Here is a 23,239-nt window from a genome sequence, read left to right as displayed (position 1 = left end):
ATAATAATAATAATAATAATAATTTTTATTTATATCCCGCCCTCCCCAGCTGAAGCCGGGCTCAGAGCAGCTAACAACAATAAAAGTAACACAGCATTCTAAAATCAATATTCTAAAATCAATTCAAAATCAAATTAATAGCAACCACGGGGCCAGAGTTCTACGAGGATCACCAAAGGAGGGGGTCAGACTGTGCCTTGGCCAAAGGCATTGGGTCTCACTGGGAAAAATGTGGGGAACGCCATGCAGGTGAACACAGCCTGGTCACACAATCCCAGCCTCGCCTACCTCACAAGGTCGTCGCGAGCATAAAGCAGGGTCGCCTTTACATAGGCAGCCTTCCGTCCCTTTTGAGGAACACGTGGGAAAGGACTACGCAAGTGCGCAGAAAACAAAACAAAACAACTCTCTCGTATGGCTCTCAGATTTACCCATTGTCAGCTGATCTGACATTCCCCAGCAACGTAGCAGGAGGAAAAGGGGACGGAGACCCCTTCCTGCCCCACGCCACAGTTACCTAGAGTGTCCGGCTGTTCCGGAGTTAATCGCTGGATACCTCCGGGGTTCCCCTCTTGGGGGGCTGAGTCCAGGGAGTAGGTGGGCACAAAGTCTCCACTTCGGTCGGGCGCGCAGGAGTGGGCGGAGACCCGAAAGGTTTCTCCCCCTCTGCAGGCGCCGATCAGCAACTGGGCGCCCCAGGCGAAGGGGGTTTTCCCTGGCCAATAATAAAGTCAAAGAAAAAGTCGATCTCCGATCGCAGCGCCCCATGCGACCCCTCGCCGCCCTCCTTCCTCCCCAGCTACTTCCAGCCCCTTCCTGTGCCGGCAGAAAAGCAAACCCCGCTACAACAGTCGCTGCAGCGAGGAGAGAGAGAAAAAGTAGGCAGGCGGGAAGGGGGACCAAAACAAAACAAAACAGCAACCTCTGCGCGGGGTCTGGGGGAGCTGCAAGGCACAGCAGCGCCCCCCAGCATGTTATATATAAAAAACAGATGTCAAATTACTATGCGGGAGGGTGGCGCCACCCGTTTTCTATACACGCAACTGCACGCGCGTGGGGAAAGAAGGCAGGGTTGCGAACTGAGTGGCGTGGGAGGGGGAAAGCGCCACAGCCGGGCGCTGCTATCCTGCAAAGGCGGAGATTCCCCAAAAATGCAGCTAAGGCTTGTAGAGTAAGGTCGCTACAGCAGCAGGCAATGCAAGGGTAAATAATAATAATAATAAATTTATTATTATTACTATTATTATTATTTGTACCCCAGTTTCCCCAGCCACTCTGGGCAGCTTCCATAGAAACCAAAAATACACTAAAATATCACACATTAAAAACTTCCCTGAACAGGGCTGCCTTACGATGTCTTCTGAATGTCAGGTAGTTGTTTATCGCTTTGACATCTGGTGGGAGGGCGTTCCACAGGGCGGGCGCCACTACCGAGAAGGCCCTCTGCCTGGTTCCCTGTAGCTTTGCTTCTCGCAATGAGGGAACCGCCAGAAGGCCCTCGGCGCTGGACCTCAGTGTCCGGGCAGAACGATGGGGGTGGAGACGCTCCTTCAGGTATACTGGGCCGAGGCCGTTTAGGGCTTTAAAGGTCAACACCAGCACTTTGAATTGTGCTCGGAAACTTTGTAAAGGGCCGTGACTTTGTAACGTGGGAATGAGCGCCATAGTCCTTGAGTGAGGTCTGATCACCCCTTGTCAGAACACAGGGGGGCTTCTGAAGGAAGCAAGCCAGCAACCCCAAATCACACCGTTGTTGCAATGTTCCTCAAATTACATAGAGCCTGGGCGTCTGTAAATGGGACTGGGAGAGTCGAAGGCAGCTTCTTATTTTCCTAAAGTTGCTCCTCCGGCTGCCTTTCCCAACAATCACCATCCTTTAATCTCTTTAAAATGTTTTATTGCAAGTGTTCATCTAAAGTTTTGTTTCAAGTGAAGAGTTTTGCTGTTGAGAACCACCGAGATACACAATTAAAAAACAGGACTGTAACATTAAAGTGTGAAAAGCCTCTTTTTTTAAAATCTTGAAAACATTCCTTCCCATGCCCTTATGAGTAAGACTACAGTATGGGCAAATTTCTCCCCAGAACTTGATACAAATTTCTTTTGTGTGCTTTCAGGGTAGAGCCAGGCTGGGGGCAGTATTTGAATAATCAGTTTGTTGCTCCTATTCCAAGGCACTAAAATCATAGAATCTTAGAGCTGGAAGGGATCCATGGGTCATCTAGTCCAACCCCTCCCCCAATGCAGGAATCTCAGCTAAAGCATCCATGACAGGTGGCCATCCAATCTCTGCTTAATATCACCTTGACTTCTATGAATCCTGATGTGGTTACATCACAGATGGGGAGCCTGTGGCCATTCTGCAAATTGCCCAGTGAATATTTAGCAAATTATGCTCAGAAGCCGCTCACAGGAGCAGTTTTAAAAAGTTATCAATACTTAAAGCACAAGAAAAGCAAGCACATTCGCTAAATACTGTATATTCCTTCCAGTAGCACCTTAGAGACCAACTAAGTTTGTTATTGGTATGAGCTTTCGTGTGCATGCACACTTCAGATACCAAGTGTGCATGCACACGAAAGCTCATACCAATAACAAACTTAGTTGGTCTCTAAGGTGCTACTGGAAGGAATTTTTTTATTTTGTTTCAACTACGGCAGACCAACACGGCTACCTCCCTAAATATAGTATTTTATATCTGCATTAGCAAGCTAAAGAAAGCATTCATACTTAAAAATATATACAGTGGTACCTTGGGTTAAGAACTTAATTCGTTCTGGAGGTCTGTTCTTAACCTGAAATTGTTCTTAACCTAAAGTACCACTTTAGCTAATGGGGCTTCCTGCTGCCAGCGCATGATTTCTGTTCTCATCCTGAAGCAAAGTTCTTACCCCGAGGTACTATTTCTGGGTTAGCGGAGTCTATAACCTGAAGCCACTGTAACCCGAGGTACCACTGTATCCCTAAATGTATGGAACCTTATGGCTGAGAAAGCTGTTGAAACCAGGTCTCCTATGCCCAAGTCGAACAGTATCGCTGGCTTTACAGAGCCATGAGCTGCGGTGCTTGGAACACTCACCGCCAAACATCAGACATGTTCAGATAGTTGATCTTGGTGGTGGCCTGTCTAAGTAATACATTGGAATGTAGGTAGGAAACATTATTGGCTCCTCAACCAATTGTGTAACAGAAAAACCACACACTTAGGTATGTATGACACATCTGTCTTTCTGAATCAGAAGCTGCCTACCAGGAGGGTGGGTAGCCTTGGGCCTCAGAGCTCCCCTTCAGGCTGAAAAAGTTTCCCCATCCCTGGGCTAGACTAAGGCTCTGTATTGTTCATTCCACTTTTTTGGAAGTTGCTCTTCATCTTTATCAAGGCAGATTTTTTTTTTGTTAAAAAAAAGCACTTCTTCACACAGTGCATAGTTAAAACCATGGAACTGGTTCCTGCAGAAGGCAGTGGTGGCCACCAAGTTTTGCAAGAGGCTTGGAGAGATTTAATGGAGAAGACTTATCAGTGGCTGCTAGCCATGATGTCCCTATGATCTGCTTCCACAGCTGGAGCCAGAAGCCACAGGAGGGAAGAGGAATCGCACTCAGGTCCTGCTTGCACTTGATCAAATCAGTCAGTGGCTTTATGTAAGCCAGGGCAACATCCTTACTACAACAGAAACGGAGAGGTGACAAAATTATAAAATCGGGAAGGGTAACCACTTCCCCACCCCTTTCTAATTAAGTTCCTTCTCCAGTGGGTGGAAGATCATTCAGGGGCCAAGGATAGCTCAGTCGGTAGAGCATGAGACTCTTAATCTCAGGTCCTGGGTTCCCACGTTGGAGGAAAACACAGGAGCCAACTCCTAGAGGCCGAGGTCCTTTTGGTTTCCCCCAACAAAATATTTGAGGAGGTCGCCCCCCAACCCAGTTGATAGGCACTGCCGTTCAAATGATGTTTGCGTGCCATGTCTTGTGATGCGGGATGGGAGCCTACCTGGGCCTCCCCAATCATTTATTCCAGTTGGCACCTCTGGGCGAAAGATTCCTGCATTGCATGGGGTTTTTGGACCCTCGTGGTCCCTTTCGAACTCTGCAATTCTCCGATTTCCCTCCAGCGGTAAGGATTCCCCAGAACGCAGCGAAACCGCTCGTCTTCTAGAACGCGCCCAACGATCTAGAACGCGCCCAACGATCTAGAACGCCGACGGAGATTCTTTTTCCACTCTCCGGGCGGGGGGGGGGGAGACACCTTTTTCCTTCGCGGGAAAACTCGCACGGGCAGGTCGAGAAGAAACGTTTTAAGGTCACCGCGGAGGAAACTCCGATGAGAGCAGCGACAAGTCCAGAAGACATAAATATAGATATATTCCAGATAGGATCGATCGATTTATTTATTAAAGAGAGCAAGCTCTTCTTCATCCACCCCATCTTTCATCCACACACCCCAACCCCGACCCCCTCGCTGCAAGAGCCACTCGCGATCCCGATCTGGGGGTCCTCGCCCAGCAGAGGGCTCCCCTTCCTGCTGCCAGCCGCCCGAGCTGCGCCCTTCTCTGCCGCCGCCGCCGCTCGGCAGCCCCGCACCGAGAGAGGCGGAGTTTCCTGAGTCAGCCGCCGCTGCACATCCGGATTAAGCTGAAGCGGCGGCTGCTGCTGCTGCTTCTCCTCCTCCTTTACCCCCCCCCACCCCACAACACGCAGCAGGGACGACCCCCCCCCGGCCGATCTGCAAACTTGCCGGAGCCGCGCTGCAGGTGACCAAAGGCGAGGATCCCCGCGGAGAGGTGAGGGAGGGGCTGCGCGCGGGATCGAGGCCTGGAGGGATTGCCGACTAATTGGCCCTGATCCCTCCTTCCCCCCCGTTCATTTTTTTGTTTCATGGTGGGGGTGGGAGGGAAGGGATGGCGAAGCAAAGCCCTTCTGCCGGTTGAGGGGTGGGGAGCCCTTTAAAGGGGAGGAGAGGGGAGCGATTAAGCCTCGGCCCATTTTGCTGCAGGGGGTGGGTGGGACTGGGAACAAGGGCGAGCGCCAAATTGGCCGCCGGGGGGGAGGGAGAGAAAAGGAGACTTGATTATTTTTTCCACCTCCTTAGAAGATCAATGGCCAAATCGAGTTGGGCTCCCGCGTCCTCCTGCAGTGGAATCGGAGCAAGCAGTTCCCCATCTGTCCCTATAGATTTCGGGGGTTAAGGCCCGGATTTAGTTTTCTGGGTAGCCTTCGTAAGCGTGTTGCGGCACGCACAAAAGTTTTAATTTGCAAGCAATCCGGATTTTCTTTTTTCTTTTTCGTGGTAGCCGAGCGCGTTCTGTTCATCCGCACGCAGAGACTCCTAGCCCTTTCTTGTGGGTTACTTTAATATGGGGGCGGGAGGGGGGGGGAATAAAACAGCGTCCCTGCCCGCTTTTGTACCAGAAGTTACGCCCACCTTTGTCATGTTAAGTTTTCTTGCTTGGTATCTAGTCTTCGCAATGCTACTGCTTCCAAGAATTATTAGTAATTCTTAGAAGATTTTTGAAAAAGAGATTTCTTACATGGCTTTGGGAGTTAAGCTCTCAGGGGCCCTTCGGGTATGAGCACAGCAATTTGAAATCTCAGAAATTAACCAGTATCACATACTGCTGTATTTATGCTTATTGCAATATTATATTTGCACTTGTATGTGTTTTTAAAAGTTGCTGAAAGTGGTCCCTGAGATGCTGCAGGATAGCTCAGTTCCAACAATAAAATTCTTATTATTCTATGTTCTGAAGTGGCCAAGTTTGCCTTCTGCTAAAGCGTTAACAGAAGAAATGGGCAAAGTATGAAAACATGCAAACTTTTTTTAAAAAAAATCCATTATTGGAAAAAGCCTTATTAGAAGATGAATTGGAAGAACAGAAATGGTATTAGCATTGGGTAAAATATGGAGGCAAATTTCCAGTTATTCTAGTCCAGGATTTCCCAAACTTGGGTCTGCAGTTGTTGTTGGACTATAATTCCCATCATCCCTAGCCACTGTTCCTGCTATCTACGGATGATGGGAGTTGTAGTGCAACAGTTGGAGAGCCAGGTTTAGATGAGCAAGGGCACTAACCTCCTGGATGTTTTCGGGCTTCCAGCTCCTATCTGCCCTAGCCAACCTAGGCCAGGGTTGGTGGGAGTTGTAGTATGGTGCACGACTAGTTAGCTACTCCTGCTCAACAGTCTATTATGTTGTGTCAAAATCCACAAAAACGTTGTGCTTCATTATGCCCTAAGCTTTCCTGGTGGAGAGCCTGTTTTATCAGATGATGCCTCCGATGTAGTGGTTTCTGGTTCACAAAAGCTCAAGCCTCGCTAAAGCAAACAAATTATGAACAAAGAACTTGCAGCACCTTGAACAATATTATTATAAATAAGGTTTCGGCGTGCACAGATTTCTCCGTTTTTCGTCTGCTTTTGAACCCTTGCGTCGTAGGACATAGCACCGTTTGGACTTTATGCCTTGAGTTGCCCTAAATATCTCGAGCTGGACCTTCTGAAGGTGAACTGCATATGGCAGCATTTGCCAACCTGGTGCCCTCCAGCTGTCTTAGACCACATCTCTCATCAGCTCCAGCCAACTGGGAGTTGTAGTTCAAAACTCCTGAAGGGAGCCAGTTTGGAGGCAGGGTGGAATCTCTTTAACATGAGGCATCACAGTTTCTGGTTTCCCACCCCCTTTTTTTTATTTGTGTTTTTATTTTATTAAAAAAAAAAGCATTCCCTCCCAATCTTGGGAGAGCTAAACTGCAACTGGTCTCACACACCCTGTTTGTAGACTCTTTACCTGACTAACCAATAGCAGATTGCACAAGAAATTAGCAATCCAAATAAGTATTGCCGCTGTGCAAATAAACATGCTCCGCATTGGGTAATAGTTTGTGTGTGGCTCTCTGTTCTTATTTTTTCCTCTGCCTTTTGATATTCCACCCTTTTGTATATATCAAATTAAAATCAGCAAGAGGTCAGCTTTCAAATCTGCCGGGAGAGTTGTTATACCCACAGGGAGTTAGAATCCGTCAGCGATATTCATCAGTGAGGTGCTGTTGATGATAAATAATCCTCGTTTCTTCCAAGGGGCTGAGGGTGGAGTTTATGGTCTCTTTTCCCCTTCCACCTCTTCATACCAACCTTGCGAGGTACGCTAGCCGAGGAGCTCATACTTTGGGTTCCAAGCTGGGGTTCAAGCCTAAATCACACGCTCTCCAGTTGCTGTGACTGGCCTGGTGCACTGAAGGCAAAGCTTGGGTGTGGAAGGTGTGGGTTCAAATCTCTGCTCAGCTGGGAAGCTCCCTGATTGGTTTGGGGCGGGCCTGTCGTTCAGTGTAGCCAATCACAGCCTGCGTAAGCAGCGGAAGGGAATCTTCTAGACTGGCAATAGGGAACCTGCGGTCTTCTATATCTATCGTTGGGACTCCCAGCAGCCCCTGTCAGGGTGGCCAAGGGTCCAGGGATGATGGGAATTGTAGTCCCCATCAGCACCTGACGCACCGCAGATTCCCACACACCCCTGTATTAAGAGCAGGCATAGGCAGACTCCGGCCCTCCAGATGTTTTGAGACTACAATTCCCATCACCCCTGACCACTGGTCCTGTTAGCTAGGGATGATGGGAATTGTAGTTCCAAAACATTTGGAGGGCCGGAGTTTGTCTATGCCTGATTGAGAGGATCAAACCATCCGCTTCCGGGTCTGCAAAACAACAGGGTCTTGTCATGCAGCTAGAAGATTCCAATACCGTGGTACCTCGGGTTACATACGCTTCAGGTTACATAAGCTTCAGGTTACAGACTCCGCTAACCCAGAAATAGTGCTTCAGGTTAAGAACTTTGCTTCAGGATGAGAACAGAAATTGTGCTCCGACGGCGCAGAAGCAGCAGGAGGCCCCATTAGCTAAAGTGGTGCTTCAGGTTAAGAACATTTTCAGGTTAAGTACGGACTTCCGGAACAAATTAAATACTTAACCCAAGGTACCACTGTATATGACAGGTTTTTTGGGTGGTGGGTACTGAGGGGATGGAGAATGGCAAACTGCACAGACCTTGAACAGGAGAAGATCCAGAATTTGTGACTCTGAAGGCCCCAATGAGCTTTAAAAATGAAATTTAAAAATTCACATTACCTCTGGAGTTGGAAGGCGGAATAAGCAAGACTTGGGACGGCTTTTATTACTTGAAGAGAGCTGCAGAAATTCCTATGCAAAAGCCACAGTGCAGAGAATATGAGCAGATTAAAGGTTTAGCCAGACACTGTTTTTGGAAAGAAACTCGGTGGCCTCACCTTTGTGGAATTGGACAGGAATTTCTGAGACCCTTTCTGCTCCCTGTAGAACCACAATCTCCAGGGTTTCTTGTGGGGGGGGGGGGAGGCATGGCTGTTGAATTAGTATAAGCCCAGTAGTGTAAACATCCTTAAAGAGCAGTGAAGCCTGTTCTGTATTGAATCTGGCCGCCATGGAAACCAGGAATAGCCCAATGAGATGGATGCCTGCAGAAGGGCTGGAGCTTTGCAAGCGCTTCAACAATGGGGCATGGGCAGTGGGCGGCATTTTAAATGTAGTAGAATTTTTCTCTGGGTATTAAGTGGGGCAGCTTGGTGTTACCACCCACTTTCCTGCCCCTATCAGACTCACAAACGGCGCTGCTGTGTTGCAATTGCACCGTCCTGAGTTGCCAGGTCAATGCAGCATTCGGCTACGTAAGGGTTTTTTGTTTCTTAAAAAAATACATAAATCATTTAATGTTTTGTACGCTGCTTTTCCCGTGGTGGAGCTGAATTCCAAAAGCCTCCCAAGAAAACAAGCCATTATAATTTTAAAAATAAAACAAAACAGCATCTCCTAATACGAGAGGAAGATGCACTTGCGGAAGCACACTAAAGGAATCTGAATAGCAAAAACGCAAATCCCAGTTGGGCACATTGGGATGTGTGTCGGGAATGCCAGTGGAAAGAACGTCCAGCGAACCACCCCAAATGCTTCCTTGGAGGGTGAGAGAAAGGAGGAGGTGGTAAAAACAGGCTCTCAGCTTAGGGGGCCAGCAGCCTCTTTTCTCACCCACTGCAGCCAGCTAAGCACCAGGCGAAATGCACACCACCCCATATTTAACAACAAGAGTCTGGAGGGGGAAAGCTTTCCAACCTGGTATACATCACCCACCTCCCTCCTGTCTCCTGTCTGGGGTTATTGGGCAAGATCCACAGGAACAGGACTCTCTCACCCTAGAGAATGAAACTACAGCGGTACCTCGGGTTACAGACGCTTCAGGTCACAGACTCCGCTAACCCAGAAATATTTCCTCAGGTTAAGAACTTTGCTTCAGGATGAGAACAGAAATTGTGCTCCGGTGGCGTGACGGCAGCAGGAGGCCCCATTAGCTAAAGTGGTGCTTCATATTAAGAACAGTTTCAGGTTAAGAACAGACCTCCAGAGCAAATTAAGTACTTAACCCGAGGTACCACTGTATCCCCTTCTCCCTCTGCTGGTGCCCCCCCAACAGTATTTCGCTTCAGGCCAAGGGAGCCGGCGTTTGTCCACAGTTTCAAACACAGCACCCATGCCCCCACCGTCCTTAGAAAACCACTTAATCCTGATTTGATTTGGAGGTGTTCGGTGTGAAGAAACAATTGCAACCCCCCCAATCTGAACGTTAAATCAGAATTTGTCAAGGTGTATCTTCCTGGCGCGGGTGGTGCTGTGGGTAAAACCTCAGTGCCTAGGACTTGCTGATCGTATGGTCGGCGGTTCGAATCCCTGCGGCGGGGTGAGCTCCCATCATTCGGTCCCAGCTCCTGCCCACCTAGCAGTTCGAAAGCACCCTTAAGTGCAAGTAGATAAATACTTCCAGCGGGAAGGTAAACAGTGTTTCTGTGCGCTCTGGTTTCTGTCACGGTGTTCCAATGCACCAAAAGTGGTTTAGTCCTGCTGGCCACGTGACCTGGAAAGCTGTCTGTGGACAAACACCAGCTTCCTCGGCCTGAAAGTGAGATGAAAACTCGAAACCCATAGTCGCCTTTGACTGGACTTAATTGTCCAGGGGTCCTTTACCTTTTACCTAAAGAAAACAGGACGCAGGCTTAAGAGACAAAATTGTGTAAAGGTATAGAATACTTCCCGTGGGACGCGGGTGGCACTGTGGGTAAAACCTCAGTGCCTAGGACTTGCCGATCGCATGGTCAGCGGTTCGAATCCCCGCGGCGGGGTGAGCTCCCGTCGTTCGGTCCCAGCTCCTGCCCACCTAGCAGTTTGAAAGCACCCTTAAGTGCAAGTAGATAAATAGGGACCTCTTTATAGCGGGAAGGTAAACGGCGTTTCCGTGTGCTGCTCTGGTGCTGGCTCGCCAGAGCAGCTTCGTCACGCTGGCCACGTGACCCGGAAGTGTCTGCGGACAGCGCTGGCTCCCGGCCTCTAGAGTGAGATGAGCGCACAACCCTAGAGTCTGTCAAGACTGGCCCGTACGGGCAGGGGTACCTTTACCTTTATCTTCCTGGCATAAGTTGGGTACAGTGGCTGGTGGCATGTCAAGTGCCATTCCTGCTGGAGGTTTCAAACTCCAGGAAGTTTGAAAAAAATCAAAGCCCTGATTGATTGCAACGTGAGACGGGGCCTTTTCTGCAGCAGCACCCTCAGCTATGAAATTGCCTTTCAGAAGGAAAGGCAGCTAGAGCCACATCCCTCAGCGCTGTATAGGCAGGCGGTGAAAACATGGCGTTTTGGTGGTTTGCTCCGCTCCTTTGAAGCCTCAAGGCTTTGATTTTTGTTTAAAATGTGTGTTTTCCAGTTTAGTTTTTGCTACTTTATGCAAACCTCATTGAGGTTGGAAACTGCTATAATAAAGTTTAATAAATAAATTGGGTTGTAGCCCATGCTAATCCTACTCAGAGTAGACCCACTGAACCATCAACTTGCATTCATTAATTCCAATGGGTCTCCTCTTAGTAGGACTCAGTTGGATCCCACTTGTGTGGAGGTTGCGGGGGGTGGGGGGGTGGGAGAGATCCCACGGGCCTATGCTCTGTTAGAGACTGGGGGTTTTTTGGCTTCCACTCTTGGAATTCTGGCTGTGGGTGAGTTTGTGGAGCATATTTATACAGTTCTTAGAATCATAGAATTGTAGAGTTGGAAGGGACCCCAAGGGTCATCCAGTCCAACCTTCTGCAATGCAGGAATCTCAGCGAAAGCATCAATGGCAGATGTCTATCTGTGTTTATTTTTGTAAAGGTCCTACTTCCAGACCTTGCAGTTAAGGTGTGCCGGAGTCCCCATTTGCCAAATTCCAGCGTTTCCATTTGTTGTAAAAACACCTTAATTTGGTCCTTTCCTGGGCCTCTCAGAATAACAGTGCTATGTACGCATATCTTATCATGCCTGTGAAAGAAGGCAGGGAGTATATTTAAAACCCAGCACACCTGCAGAGGTTGCGACACTATGTAGGTCTAGTTGTGGCTGACTCTGGGGTTGCGGCGCTCATCTCGCTTTATTGGCTGAGGGAGCCAGCATACAGCTTCCGGGTCATGTGGCCAGCATGACTAAGCTGCTTCTGGCGAACCAGAGCAGCGCACAGAAACGCCGTTTGCCTTCCCACCGGAACCGTACCTATTTATCTACTTGCACTTAGTGCTTTCAAACTGCTAGGTTGGCAGGAGCAGGGACCGACGGGAGCTCACCCTGTCGCGGGGATTTGAACCGCCGACCTTCTGATCGGCAAGTCCTAGGCTCTGTGGTTTAACCCACAGCGCCACCCACGTCCATACTGCTAAGTAGTACATTCCAATAAAGAGGCAGATGTTGAATGGGTTTCATTTGTTGTTGGTAGGTGCTGCTGGATTCCTGATAACTCTTTCTGCCATGGAGCCATGGGTGTACCTGGACCCGCGACAGAGGGCACTATATCGAGATGTCATGCAGGAGAGCTACGAGACGCTGATGTCTCTTGGTAAGAATCCCATTTCCCTTCCACTTTGTATCGGTTCTCCTCTTCCATTTGTACTTGGTTTTTCTCCTCTTTTTTGTGTGTGCACGCTATAAAGAAGATCTCTCTTTGCCTCCCCTGAACAGCAGCTATTACTGATAACATTTTCAGGGAAGTGGTGTTCTTTGTTCTGAAAAAAAGGTGAGGGGGGAGCAGTGGGAATCTCCCAGGAAGGAAGAAAAAAAGCCACAAGAGACCCTCAGACTCCTTATTCTTAGATGAGCATGGCCTGAGACATTCGGCAATTGGGCTCATAGCAGAGGCAAGATCTCATATGTGCTGTCAGCTGCCCAGAGTGGCTGGGGAAACCCAGCCAGATGGGTGGGGTGTAAATAAAAATATTATTATTATTATTATTATTATTATTATTATTAGGAAGCAGAAATGTACCAGGTTACAGTTTATAGTCACAGTTGCACGCATTTTAAATTCCCAGGGAGCAAATGAAGAACTTGACTGGGAAAAAGACACACAGGTTTCCCACCTCAAGAAGCAAATGGGGTACAAGCACAACATTTCAGATAGTGAGGTTCCGACACCAGTTTTCTAGGCACCCAGCGCACCATTTGGCAGGAGCTCCTCTCGTCTTGCCTAGGGAAGCTCTTGGTTTTGCATTACGGTGGTACCTCGGGTTACAGACGCTTCAGGTTACAGATTCTGCTAACCCAGAAATAGTACCTCGGGTTAAGAACTTTGCTTCAGGATGAGAAGAGAAATGGCGGGGCAGCAGCAGGAGGCCCCATTAGCTAAAGTGGTGCTTCAGGTTAAGAACAGTTTCAGGTTAAGAACGGACCTCCAGACCTCCTGGTAGGCAGCTTCTGATTCAGAAAGACAGATGTGTCATACATACATAAGCGTGTGGTTTTTCTGTTACACAATTGGTTGAGGAGCCAATAATGTTTCCTACCTACATTCCAATGTATTACTTAGACAGGCCACCACCAAGATCAACTATCTGAACATGTCTGATGTTTGGCGGTGAGTGTTCCAAGCACTACAAACATGGCTCTGTAAAGCCAGCGATATTGTTCGACTTGGGTATAGGAGACCTGGTTTCAACAGCTTTCTCAGCCATAAGGTTTCATTCATTTAGGGATACATTGGTACCTCGGGTTACAGAGGCTTCAGGTTACAGACGCTTCAGGTTACAGACTCCGCTAACCCAGAAATAGTACCTTGGGTTAAGAACTTTGCTTCAGGATGAGAACAGAAATGGCGCGGTGGCGCAGCAGGAGGCCGCATTAGCTAAAGTGGTGCTTCAGATTAAGAACAGCTTCAGGTTAAGAACGGACCTCCGGAACGAATTAAGTTCTTAACCCGAGGTACCACTGTACGCGCAACATTCCTCCCTGGGGAATAACATTCCAAACAGGCAGGTCCGAAACCTGTCAAACAGGCCGCAATAAGCCCAGACGTGTGTGCTTAGTTCCTGCACAACAACTCTCGCTTGCTTTGATGCAACGTGCTGGACGTGAGGCGTACGAGGGCTTCAGTCAGACCTCTCCCCTGGCTGCTCTGCCCGACTTGATCAGGGAGTTCGGAACCCCCCCCCCCCAGCCTAGGGATAAGGAGCCTGTTCTGACTCCCCAGATGTTGCTGGAGACTGCATCTTTCCGTCATCCCTGACCACAGGCTATGCTGGAGCGGATGGGAGCCCAGGAAACTTCTATCTCTGCCGTGGTGCTTCCAACCCCCCCCCCCCGCATGTTCTAAGTTTTGCTGCCATGGGCAGCAAGGTGAGGCCCCCGCCCATGAAAATGGTCTGTGGAAAAGCTACTCTGCCGGGGGGGGGGGGGGAGCCCAATTCTCGCCCTCAGGCAGTTCTTTCGCTTAATGCCCAGAGTTAATTTTGTTGTTGTTTAGTCATGTCCGACTCTTTGTGACTCCATGGACCAGAGTATGGATAGGGGTGGGGTGCTGAGTCGCTCAGCGCCTCGGCTTTTATCCCCCTTCTGGGCCTGCTTGTGCAGAAGCAAGTTCCGCTTTTGTGGGGGTCACTTTTTGTAAGGACCAATTGCAGCTGCAGGCAGAGCAAGAAGCTGCTGTGAGATCCGTAGGACTTTTTAAAGATGCGTCTTGTCTTGTGTGAAATGTGCGGTGGTCCAGTTCTAACGTTTGAGAAGACAGAATCCTAGGTATGAAAAGGCCTGCTCATTAAACTTGGAAAACCTGGCTACACATTCTGTATCATCCATAGTTTAGGAAACAGGTTTCCAGAATATAATATAATATACAGCGGCACCTCGGGTTAAGTACTTAATTCGTTCCGGAGGTCCGTTCTTAACCTGAAACTGCACCACTTTAGCTAATGGGGCCTCCCGCTGCCACTGCGCCACTGCTGCACAATTTCTGTTCTCATCCTGAAGCAAAGTTCTTAACCCAAGGTACCACTGTAATAATTATAATATAATATAATATAATATAATATAATATAATATAATATAATATAATAATAATAATTATAAATATAAATTATTGTTAGCATTATTAGCACCTTACCCCTCTGGCTGGGTTGCCCCAGCCACTCTGGGCGGCTTCCAACACACATAAAAGCGTTATCAAACATCAAACATTAAAAACTTAACTCCACTATCTAAGCCAGTCTTTCTCAAGCTCGGGTCCCCAGATGTTTTTTTGAACTACAACTCCCATAATCCCTGACCACTGGCCGTGTTAGCTAGGAATGATGGGAGTTGTGGTCCAGCAACATTCAGGAATGCAAGGTTGAGAAAGACTGACCTAAATGGTTATAACCCAATAAAAATTGAAGAGGCCTCTCTTTCTGTCCAGCATTAAACAAAGCACTTTCTACTCACTTGGCATAAGACAGAACCTCTTCACTGGGCATGTAAACTTGGGGGGGAAAGTACCCTAAACTTTCTGCAACCCTTTAAGGAAGCAGCTTTCTCGGGCCATCCAGGCTTCCGTAGCACCTGGAAGCAATTTGTCTGCTGTTTCCACAACAGTGCTGAGAAATCAAGCACAGGTTCTTCCTTCAGCTCCTGTTACTATTCTTGCCACTTGACGATCCATCAAGCTTTCTTTTCTAATAAGAAACTGGCCATTTAATGCCTTTGTTTCCCAGCTCTTTCCCCCATTTTCTGCTGTGGATCACCTACATCCCTGCTGTTATCCACAGAGATTTGGAGACAGTTTGCATTTCCTTTACCTTGGGGGCATGGGGGTCGGAGGGTCCTGCAGGGCTAAGAGAAAGGAGCCTGGGTTTGTCTTAAAGAGTCCTTTAAGCACCTTGGCTTAAATATGCCCCAGGAGATGCTCTTTAAAGACCCCACCCACAAAGAGAGTGAGTGCCCTTTCCAGCCAATAAATGGCCCTTCTCCCTCCCTCAGCTGCCTCCCTGAGAGGAGAGAGGCAGGCTGCTTCAATGGAAGGAAGGAACACAGGGGCTGAGATTCCGGTTTTCTTCTTCCCTGTTCTTCCTGGTGAGTATTTATTTTTTGGAATTGGGTATCGTTTTTGCCAGGTGCGTTCTTTAGCAGGTTCCTGTTTTGCCGCCGTCTCCTATTTCCTACGCCCACCCTCCTCGCTCTTGCCCCTTTCCCCACGCTGCCAGAGTCCCAATTTCCTACAACCTCGCGTGTTTCATCTTCATAAGAAGCTAAAAGGAACTCTGCTGGATCCCACCTTGTCCAGCATCTTGTTCTAACATGGACCAACCAGATGCTTTCTTTTCTTTTAGTCCCTGGGGGATAGATAGCATCTTGGGCCACTTTTGCACTGCATCTTCTGGGAGCTGTAGTTTGCGAAGGGTGCTGGGAGCTGTGAAAAGAGACCCCTATTCCCCTCCTAGTGCTCTAATTCCCAGAGTGGTTTAGCAGCCAACCCATCCTCCCAGGGAACTCTGGGAATTATCGTTCTGTGAAGAGAATAGTGCCCCCCCCCTCAACAACTCTTGGCACCCTTAGCAAACTACAGTTCCTGGAATTATTGGGGTGGGGGGAGCCACACCTGTTTAAAGCTGTATCATAGTGCTTTAAATATATGGAGCGATTGTGGCTTTAGTTACCCTCCCAGGGTCTTTTGGGCTATCTCAGAAGGCCTTCTCGGTAGTGGCGCCCGCCCTGTGGAACGCCCGCCCACCAGATGTCAAAGAGAACAACAACCACCACACTTTTAGAAGACATCTGAAGGCAGCCCTCTTTAGGGAAGCTTTTAATGTTTGATGGATTACTGTATTTTAATATTTGGTTGGAAGCCGCCCAGAGTGGCTGGGGAAGCCCAGCCAGATGGGCGGGGTATAAATAATAAATTATTATTATTATTTTTATCTCTTTCACCCCATTTCTTCCTACACCCTAAAGCTCCTTTCTTGGTCACCCTGACCCTACTCGGTCCCCTTCGTCTTTACTTTTCCTGTGCTGCAAGATTCCTGTCTCTTCTGAGTCCCCTGCCCTTATTTTTGTCCAGAGTTCCAGAACTCCTGTATGCCAGTCTTTGCATCCCATACATTTTGTGTGTGGAGTTTGTGTGTCTGTTCCTTGATGCAGATCAGCTGTGGGGTGCCTTTGGCCCTCCAGATCTTGCTCAATCACAACTCCCACCATGCCTGGCCTGAGCCAGGTTTGATGGGACTGATGGAAGTTGTAGTTGAGCAACCTCTGGCGGGCCAACGGTTCCCCCACAACTGACAGTGATGGTTGATGGTGACGATTCTGTTTTTAATGCAGCAGAACGGGGAAAGACGTTCTGCATACATTTTGCAAACCGCTCTCAGGTGTTGTTTTTACCATCAGGCGGTATGTAGACCTGAAATGAGATAAATAAAATTACTATTATATGGCACAACTATAGCACTTCATATGTTGGAGAGCTCAGGACTTAACCACCTTTTCTGTTTTCTTATCACATATGCCCATCCCTTTCTTCCTGTTGTTATTAAAGGGCCTGTAATGCTGCACAAAAATAAAAAATACTTTGCTTGCAGCTTTTTTAAAATAGACACTTGGGAGAAAAATTAATTAAAGTGGAAGTAACCCTTTTTTTACACTCCCCCCACAGTCACCCTGACTTTTTAGTGTTAAGCTTGAGTTTCTATCCTGTTTTTATTTCTTACATTTATATATCACTGTCTCCTCCAAGGAGCTTGGAAGTGGCCTATGTTATTCTCTTTCTTCTTGTTTTCTCCTCACAACAAACCTGTGAGGTAGGTTAGGGAGGGAGAGAGAGATCTGCCAAAGGTTATGCCAGTGAGCTTCATGGCTTAATGGGAATTTGAACCCTGTTCTCCCAAGTCCTAGTCCACGACACCTAACAACCTGCACTCCCCCCCAAGCGGCTTACAAAAAAAGTCAAGATGCTATTAATCCAGCCTTTCTAAATTTTGGGTCCCTGGACATTGTTGGACTACAGCTCCCATCATTCCCAGCCAGCATGGCCATTGGTCAGGGATGATGGGAGTTGTAGTTCAAAAACATCTGGGGATCTAAGGTTGCGAAAGGTAAGATAATGCAAAGGCTAAATACATCTCCCCCCCCCTGCTGTTTTTTTAAAATTGTAGCAGTCAGAATTTCATGTGTTTACCTGTAAAATTGGGTAGCAATAAAGGGAACTAATTGCCCATGTAAACTGCTAATGGGTTAGAGTTGATTGATGCTTTACAACTAAGGTGTGACTTGGCTGATTTTACAGTTGCTATGTTAATGCTTGTACTGCATTCCTTTGTGGCAACTTCTGGATAGCTTATTCTCTAAATCTCAGGGTTCAAGGCTCACATTGGACAAAAGATTCCTGCATTTCAGGGGGCTGGAATAGATGACCCTCGGGATCCCTTCCAACTGTACAGTTCTTTAAAAAATAATAATTATGCTTTTCAAGTTTATACATTTCACTAATTTTACAATCATATTAACATTTCAGAGCTTGACTTCCTTCTCCCTCTTTCTGCGGCTCCTTAAATTTATTTTTAATATCTACCTACCTATCCAAACTAACTTAACTTACTCATTTATGTGGGATGTAATCCTCAAGATTCCCACAATTTATTCATATACTTTAAAAACATACTCTTATTGTAAAACAGCAGGTTATTACAATAATCCTGCCAATCATCTTATCTGTTTACAAATTATCTGTAAATATTCAATAAACCATTTCCGTTTCTATATATGTAAAAAAAGTTACCTTGATTTCTTATTCTTCCAGTATCCAACTGTACAGTTCTACAATTCTACGGAGGGGGGGGGCGGTTTGCCACATTTCATGTGCAATCAATAGGTGTTACTGCTATATAAATTCACACGTTTTGGCCTTCCTAAGGTGGTTGCCTTGTTTTCCAGCTGCAGACAAGTTGCTGAACAGCAACAACAATGAAGAGGAGGAAGAGGAGGAGGACGATGAAGAGGAGGAGGACGAAGGGCCTGAGGAGCTGCGGCCAGGCACGTCTCAAAGCACCCCCAGGCGAGTCAAGCCCGTGGTGCGCCGCGCACCGCCCAAGCAGCCGCCGCCGCCACCGCCACCTCCCCCCAAGATCATCCCGGTGGTTAAGAAGGACAAAGCGACTCAACGAGGGCATGCGCTGAAGAAGAGCCTGGAGAGCCGCTGCTCGGACTGCACCAGGAGCCTGCATGCGCCGCCCCGGGGCCGCCAGCGGAGCGAGGCCAATGCGGCGCGGGAGAAGCCCTTCCAGTGCTCGGACTGCGGCAAGAGCTTCATCTGGAGCTCCCACCTGGAGCGCCACCGCCGGATGCACACAGGCGAGAAGCCCTTCAAGTGCCTCAACTGCGGCGAGGCCTACAGCCAGAACTTCCACCTGCTGCAGCACCGCTGCTCGCAGCTGATCGAGAAGCCCTTCAAGTGCCCCGAGTGCGGGAAGCGCTTTGCGCAGAGCTCGGCCCTGGAGAACCACCGCAAGGGCCACACGGCCGAGAAGCCCCACAAGTGCGCCGACTGCGGCAAGTGCTTCATTTGGGCCTCCCACCTGGAGCGGCACCGGCGGGTCCACACGGGCGAGCGGCCCTTCAAGTGCCCCGAGTGCGGGGAGACCTACAGCCAGAGCGCCCACCTGGCCAAGCACCGGCGCAACCACATGGGCGAGCGACCCTACAACTGCCCGGCCTGCTGGCGCAGCTACGCGCTCATCTCGGAGCTGGAGGAGCACAAGAAGACGCACCTGGGCTGCGAGGACTGCGGCAAGGTGTACCGCAGCCGCCAGACGCTGATGCGCCACCAGAGGGGCCACCACCGTGAGCGCACGCACCTGTGCGAGGAGTGCGGCAAGGGCTTCGTGTGGGCCTCCCACCTGGAGCGCCACCGCCGCGTCCACACGGGCGAGCGGCCCTTCCCCTGCCCCACCTGCGGGGAGAAGTTCGCCCAGAAGGTGCACCTGCTTCAGCACAACAAGACGCACTCGCACGCGCGGCCCTACAAGTGCGGCGACTGCGACAAGCGCTTTGGCGACAGCTCGGCCTTCCTGGCGCACCAGCGGGGCCACGCCATGGAGAAGAACCACAAGTGCCAGTACTGCGGGAAGAGCTTCGCCTGGAGCTCCCACCTGGAGCGGCACCAGCGCATCCACACGGGCGAGAAGCCCTACAAGTGCCCCGACTGCCCGGAGCACTTCAGCCAGACCTCGCAGCTCTTCAAGCACCAGCGCAGCCACCTGGGCAAGAGGCCCTACAAGTGCAGCGAGTGCGGGAGGAGCTTCGGCACCACCCTGGAGGTCATCATCCACCAGCGGACCCACTTCGGGACCAAGCCCTACCGCTGCTCCAACTGTGGGAAGGGTTTCACGCGCCGCGCCAACCTGCTGAAGCACCAGCGGAGCCACGCGAAGGAGAGCCCCTAAAATAAAAAATAAAAAATGGAAGAGGGGGCGTGAGAGAAGCGGGGAAGGTGGGGGGGGGGGAGAGACGGGAGACGCGCGCCCTCTCCCTCGCGTTACCAAACGAGTCTAGAATCCACACAAGGAAGAGGAATCCTTTTTGTACATTCTGCTTAACGGGGGAAGCGACGGCGCAGCTCTCGCGCGGCCCCGGCGGATCTGCACGTGGTTGAGGAATTATTTCGGGGGTTGGGGTGGGGTGGGGGAAAGATAGCAATGGAAAAGAAACACGCGATCACAGCATATAAGCGAAGAGATTGTAGACACACACACCTCGATAGCGGGGTGGGGGGGGGGAAAGAGGTTCTTGGAAAAGAAGGCCTATTGAGGTGAAAACCTAGTAACCTTGTCCACTGGGGAGTTTTGATCCTGATTTAGAATCCGTATGGGTGTCTCGCTCACCTTTTTTGTTTTGACACTGTGTACGTATAAATATAACCCATGTCTTGGGAAACGAAAAGCTTTACTTGATTCTTCCTCGCCCCGTATTGTACCCGACTCCCTTCTCCCCACCCCTCCAGCCCTGTTAGAAGAGCGCTGATGGATCAGGTCGGAGGCTTATATAGGATCCTGTGTCCTGTCTTCTTAGCGGCCGTTCAGATGTCTATGGCAAGCCAGCAAGCAGGACCCGGGTGCAGCAATCACTTGTGATTCCCAGCAACTAGAGGGGGGGTTTGTGTTTTTGTTTGCCTCTGATAGTTGAGGGGGGAACATTGCTCTCATGGCTAGTAGCTGCTGCTAGCCTTATCTTCCATGAATTTGTCTAATCCTCTCTTATAGCTGCCTCCCCCGTGGGTAACTTTGAACTCTGGATAACAAAGCTTTAACATGCTGAGGACTGACCTCCAGACCTTAGATGCCTAACTGAGAAGGACTCAGACTTCACTAGATGCTAGGGAATCCACCTGGGTAGTGGGGAGGGCCATGGAACTTTGGTAAGCCTCTTGAATGTGGAGGAAAAGCTTTATTGACTTATTCAACACAAATAATCTAAACATTTTTTGGGGGGGTGGCAGGTAGTGGGAGCATGAACTACGCCTTGAGCAGCGCTCCCACCTGAGTAGCCGGTGCATTGGAACCTAAATGTCTGAGGGTCAGATTGCAGCATTTAACTAGAGAAGCTCAAATTGGTTTTGCTTGGATCTCGGAATCTCTCGTGCTCAGTTTCTGCTTTCCGAAGCTGCTGACAGCACCCTCCAGACCCAGGAATCCCTGGAGGGTTTCGTTTCCTGAGGACTAAAGGAAAAGCAGAGAGGATGGAGACCCCATTAGATACTGGGAGCTGTGCTTATGAGCCGCTATTCAGCTAGATGGTCGTCCTCTTTGAGCTCTTGTCTCTTGGGGTTCTTAATAGTTTGGCCACAAATGTGAAGCACGTGTGCGAAATCTGCTCACTGAGGTATTGGTGAGAAAGCCCATCTCTTCAGTTTAGGGCAGAGGATACAACATAAGTGTGCAACTTACTGAGGGGAAGAAAACAGTAAGATACTCAAGGAGGGTTCAGCTTTGGGCCTGGAATCATGCTGGGGTAGTGTATTGTTGATGGATAAGATTCAGAATAGGAGTTCAAAGGCTCATGGTCTATTTTTTTTGAAGGGGCAGGGGATAGCTGGCTGTAGGCATCAGCCTGTCTTAAAACATAAAATCCAGATTTCTAGGAGGGTGGATCTTGGGTCCAGAAAGCCCAACAAATAGGCACCTTGGAGTTTTCCTGTCCTGGCTTGGCAGTAGGATTGATGTACACACACACGCACACATATGCAGTGATAAAGAAGTTGAGCCTTTGGGTGGTGTGATGGATGCATGAGAAACTAAAGAAGCAGAATTTATAATCTGGAAAGGAGACAGGGGAGGAATGTGGAGCCGTCAATGGGAGAAAAGGAAAATGTTACCTTGCCATGCAAGGTTAACGCCTCAGAATTTACTACCGTAAGACATCATGGCTCCACCTGCACCTTAAAAGCAGCCATTTTGTTGGTGTGTGTTCGTATTTTCCTGAAAACGTTTCAATGATAAAGAAAGCGATGCAAAGAAAAAAATAATAAGTAAGGCACTGCTTCAAGCAGTCGTGGCTTCCCCTAAAAAGAGTCCCCGGGGTTGGTAGTTTGTTAAGGGTGCTGAGAGTTTTGAGGAAGACTCGCCTATTCCCCTCCCAGAACTACAGCTCCCTAGAGGGGTTTAGCAATCTAACCCTCTTCCCAGGGAACTCTGGGAATTGTAGCTCTCTGAGGAGAGGGGGCTTTCCTAACCACTTCCAGTGCCCTTAACAAACTACCGTTCCTAGGATTCTTTTTGTGGGAGGCCATGGCTGTTTAAAGTGGATGATACGACCTTAAACATACGTAGTGCAGATGAGGCCCTAGACAGGAGTTGGGGAGAACTGAGAGTGAAAAGGCCTTGCTTCTCTGGCGTGGCATGGGCATCTTGCTGGCGAGGACAGGCGAGCTGTTACTACTGACTGAGAACAACGCATCTTGGCTCCAGGGAGGGGCGACTGTAGATTTTGGCCACCTGCCATGGGTACTTGGCTTGAGCTTCCTGTGCTGCAGCGGGTTGAGCTAGATGACCCTCAGGGGTATTTCCCGGCTCTACAATTCTGTGGCAACCTCTCCTGCCACCTACCTCGGAATCTCGCTTGGGAGGACTGGCGGAAAAAGAGCCCCGTTTCCTGCACCCCATTCTTCCTCGGCCCTGTTGTGACGGAGAGGCCTGCGAAGGAACAGAATCATAGAGTTGGAAGAGACCACAAGGGCCATCGAGTCCAACCCCCTGCCAAGCAGGAAACACCATCAGAGCACTCCTGACATATGGTTGTCAAGCCTCTGCTTAAAGACCTCCAAAGAAGGAGACTCCACCACACTCCTTGGCAGCAAATTCCACTGTCGAACAGCTCTTACTGTCAGGAAGTTCTTCCTAATGTTTAGGTGGAATCTTCTTTCTTGTAGTTTGGATCCATTGCTCCGTGTCCGCTTCTCTGGAGCAGCAGAAAACAACCTTTCTCCCTTGCTTGTCACGGGAGGCCTTTGCGCTGCAACAAGAGACACACCCCAAAGAGGCATGGCGCCACAACACCCTCTTCACCATGCAAATGGGTGGACGGATGAGGCCTGGACTCTGGATTTCCCTCTGCTTCTGCCTCGGGCTTAACCTCTCCCTTGTCTTACGGGCGTGTACTCCCCCCCATTGTTCTGCCCCTTCTTCCAAGCTTTATTTACTTTATTGCATTTGGGGCAGGGGCAAGGGGAGTCTGTTTGCCTCAATGTACTTCTGTTTATTTTTCTCCCCCCCTTTTTTGTTCTCATCCAAAGCAAGCGTCTCTTTTATGTTTTAGGGTCCTGTCCCCTCGACTGACTTATTAAAAGGGGGAGTTTCTAAGCTCTGACTTCTTTGTTGTTGGTTAGGAGTAATAAAGATTGAAAACGTAGCTCACGCAA

The 23,239-nt window shown here is 49.1% G+C and overlaps 2 protein-coding genes across 6 annotated transcripts in view; one reads left to right on the top strand and one right to left on the bottom strand.

Annotated features, from left to right (window-relative positions):
• The window catches only part of LOC310756838 (uncharacterized protein), a 14,762-nt gene extending 6,197 nt beyond the window's left edge, over positions 1-8,565 (bottom strand). The window contains exons 1-2 of one of the 4 annotated variants that reach the window (XM_083601682.1): positions 8,119-8,565; positions 6,997-7,128 (exon numbers count right to left, since the gene is read on the bottom strand). The gene's annotated coding sequence lies outside the window, so the exon portion shown is untranslated. Of the gene's footprint in view, positions 1-506; positions 934-6,996; positions 7,129-8,118 lie in introns of those variants that run through there. The other 3 variants (XM_083601679.1, XM_083601680.1, XM_083601683.1) reach the window with 3 other exon arrangements.
• LOC310756815 (uncharacterized protein) lies at positions 4,243-23,239 on the top strand. 2 transcript variants are annotated; one of them, XM_083601635.1, is made up of 4 exons: positions 4,243-4,751; positions 11,810-11,929; positions 18,262-22,537; positions 22,825-23,239. In XM_083601635.1, the coding sequence occupies exons 2-3, from the start codon at positions 11,842-11,844 to the stop codon at positions 19,767-19,769; spliced, it is 1,596 nt and encodes a 531-aa protein (XP_083457761.1). In that variant the 5' UTR covers positions 4,243-4,751; positions 11,810-11,841; the 3' UTR covers positions 19,770-22,537; positions 22,825-23,239. The 2 variants fall into 2 exon arrangements, with proteins under 2 accessions (XP_083457761.1, XP_083457760.1); XM_083601634.1 differs by having other exon boundaries at positions 4,244-4,781.

Source organism: Podarcis filfolensis (assembly GCF_964270895.1).
Source record: "Podarcis filfolensis genome assembly, chromosome: 2".
NCBI classification, from domain to species: Eukaryota; Metazoa; Chordata; class Lepidosauria; order Squamata; family Lacertidae; genus Podarcis; species Podarcis filfolensis.
Note: the sequence above shows the minus strand (reverse complement) of the source record. Positions and strands in the feature narration are given on the sequence as shown.

Excerpts from the sequence above, each read along its gene's own strand:
- LOC310756815 (XM_083601635.1), top strand. The coding sequence starts at position 11,842 with ATGGAGCCATGGGTGTACCTGGACCCGCGACAGAGGGCACTATATCGA. Across the intron at positions 11,930-18,261 it reads CGAGACGCTGATGTCTCTTG|CTGCAGACAAGTTGCTGAAC; the intron begins GTAAGAATCCCA and ends CTTGTTTTCCAG.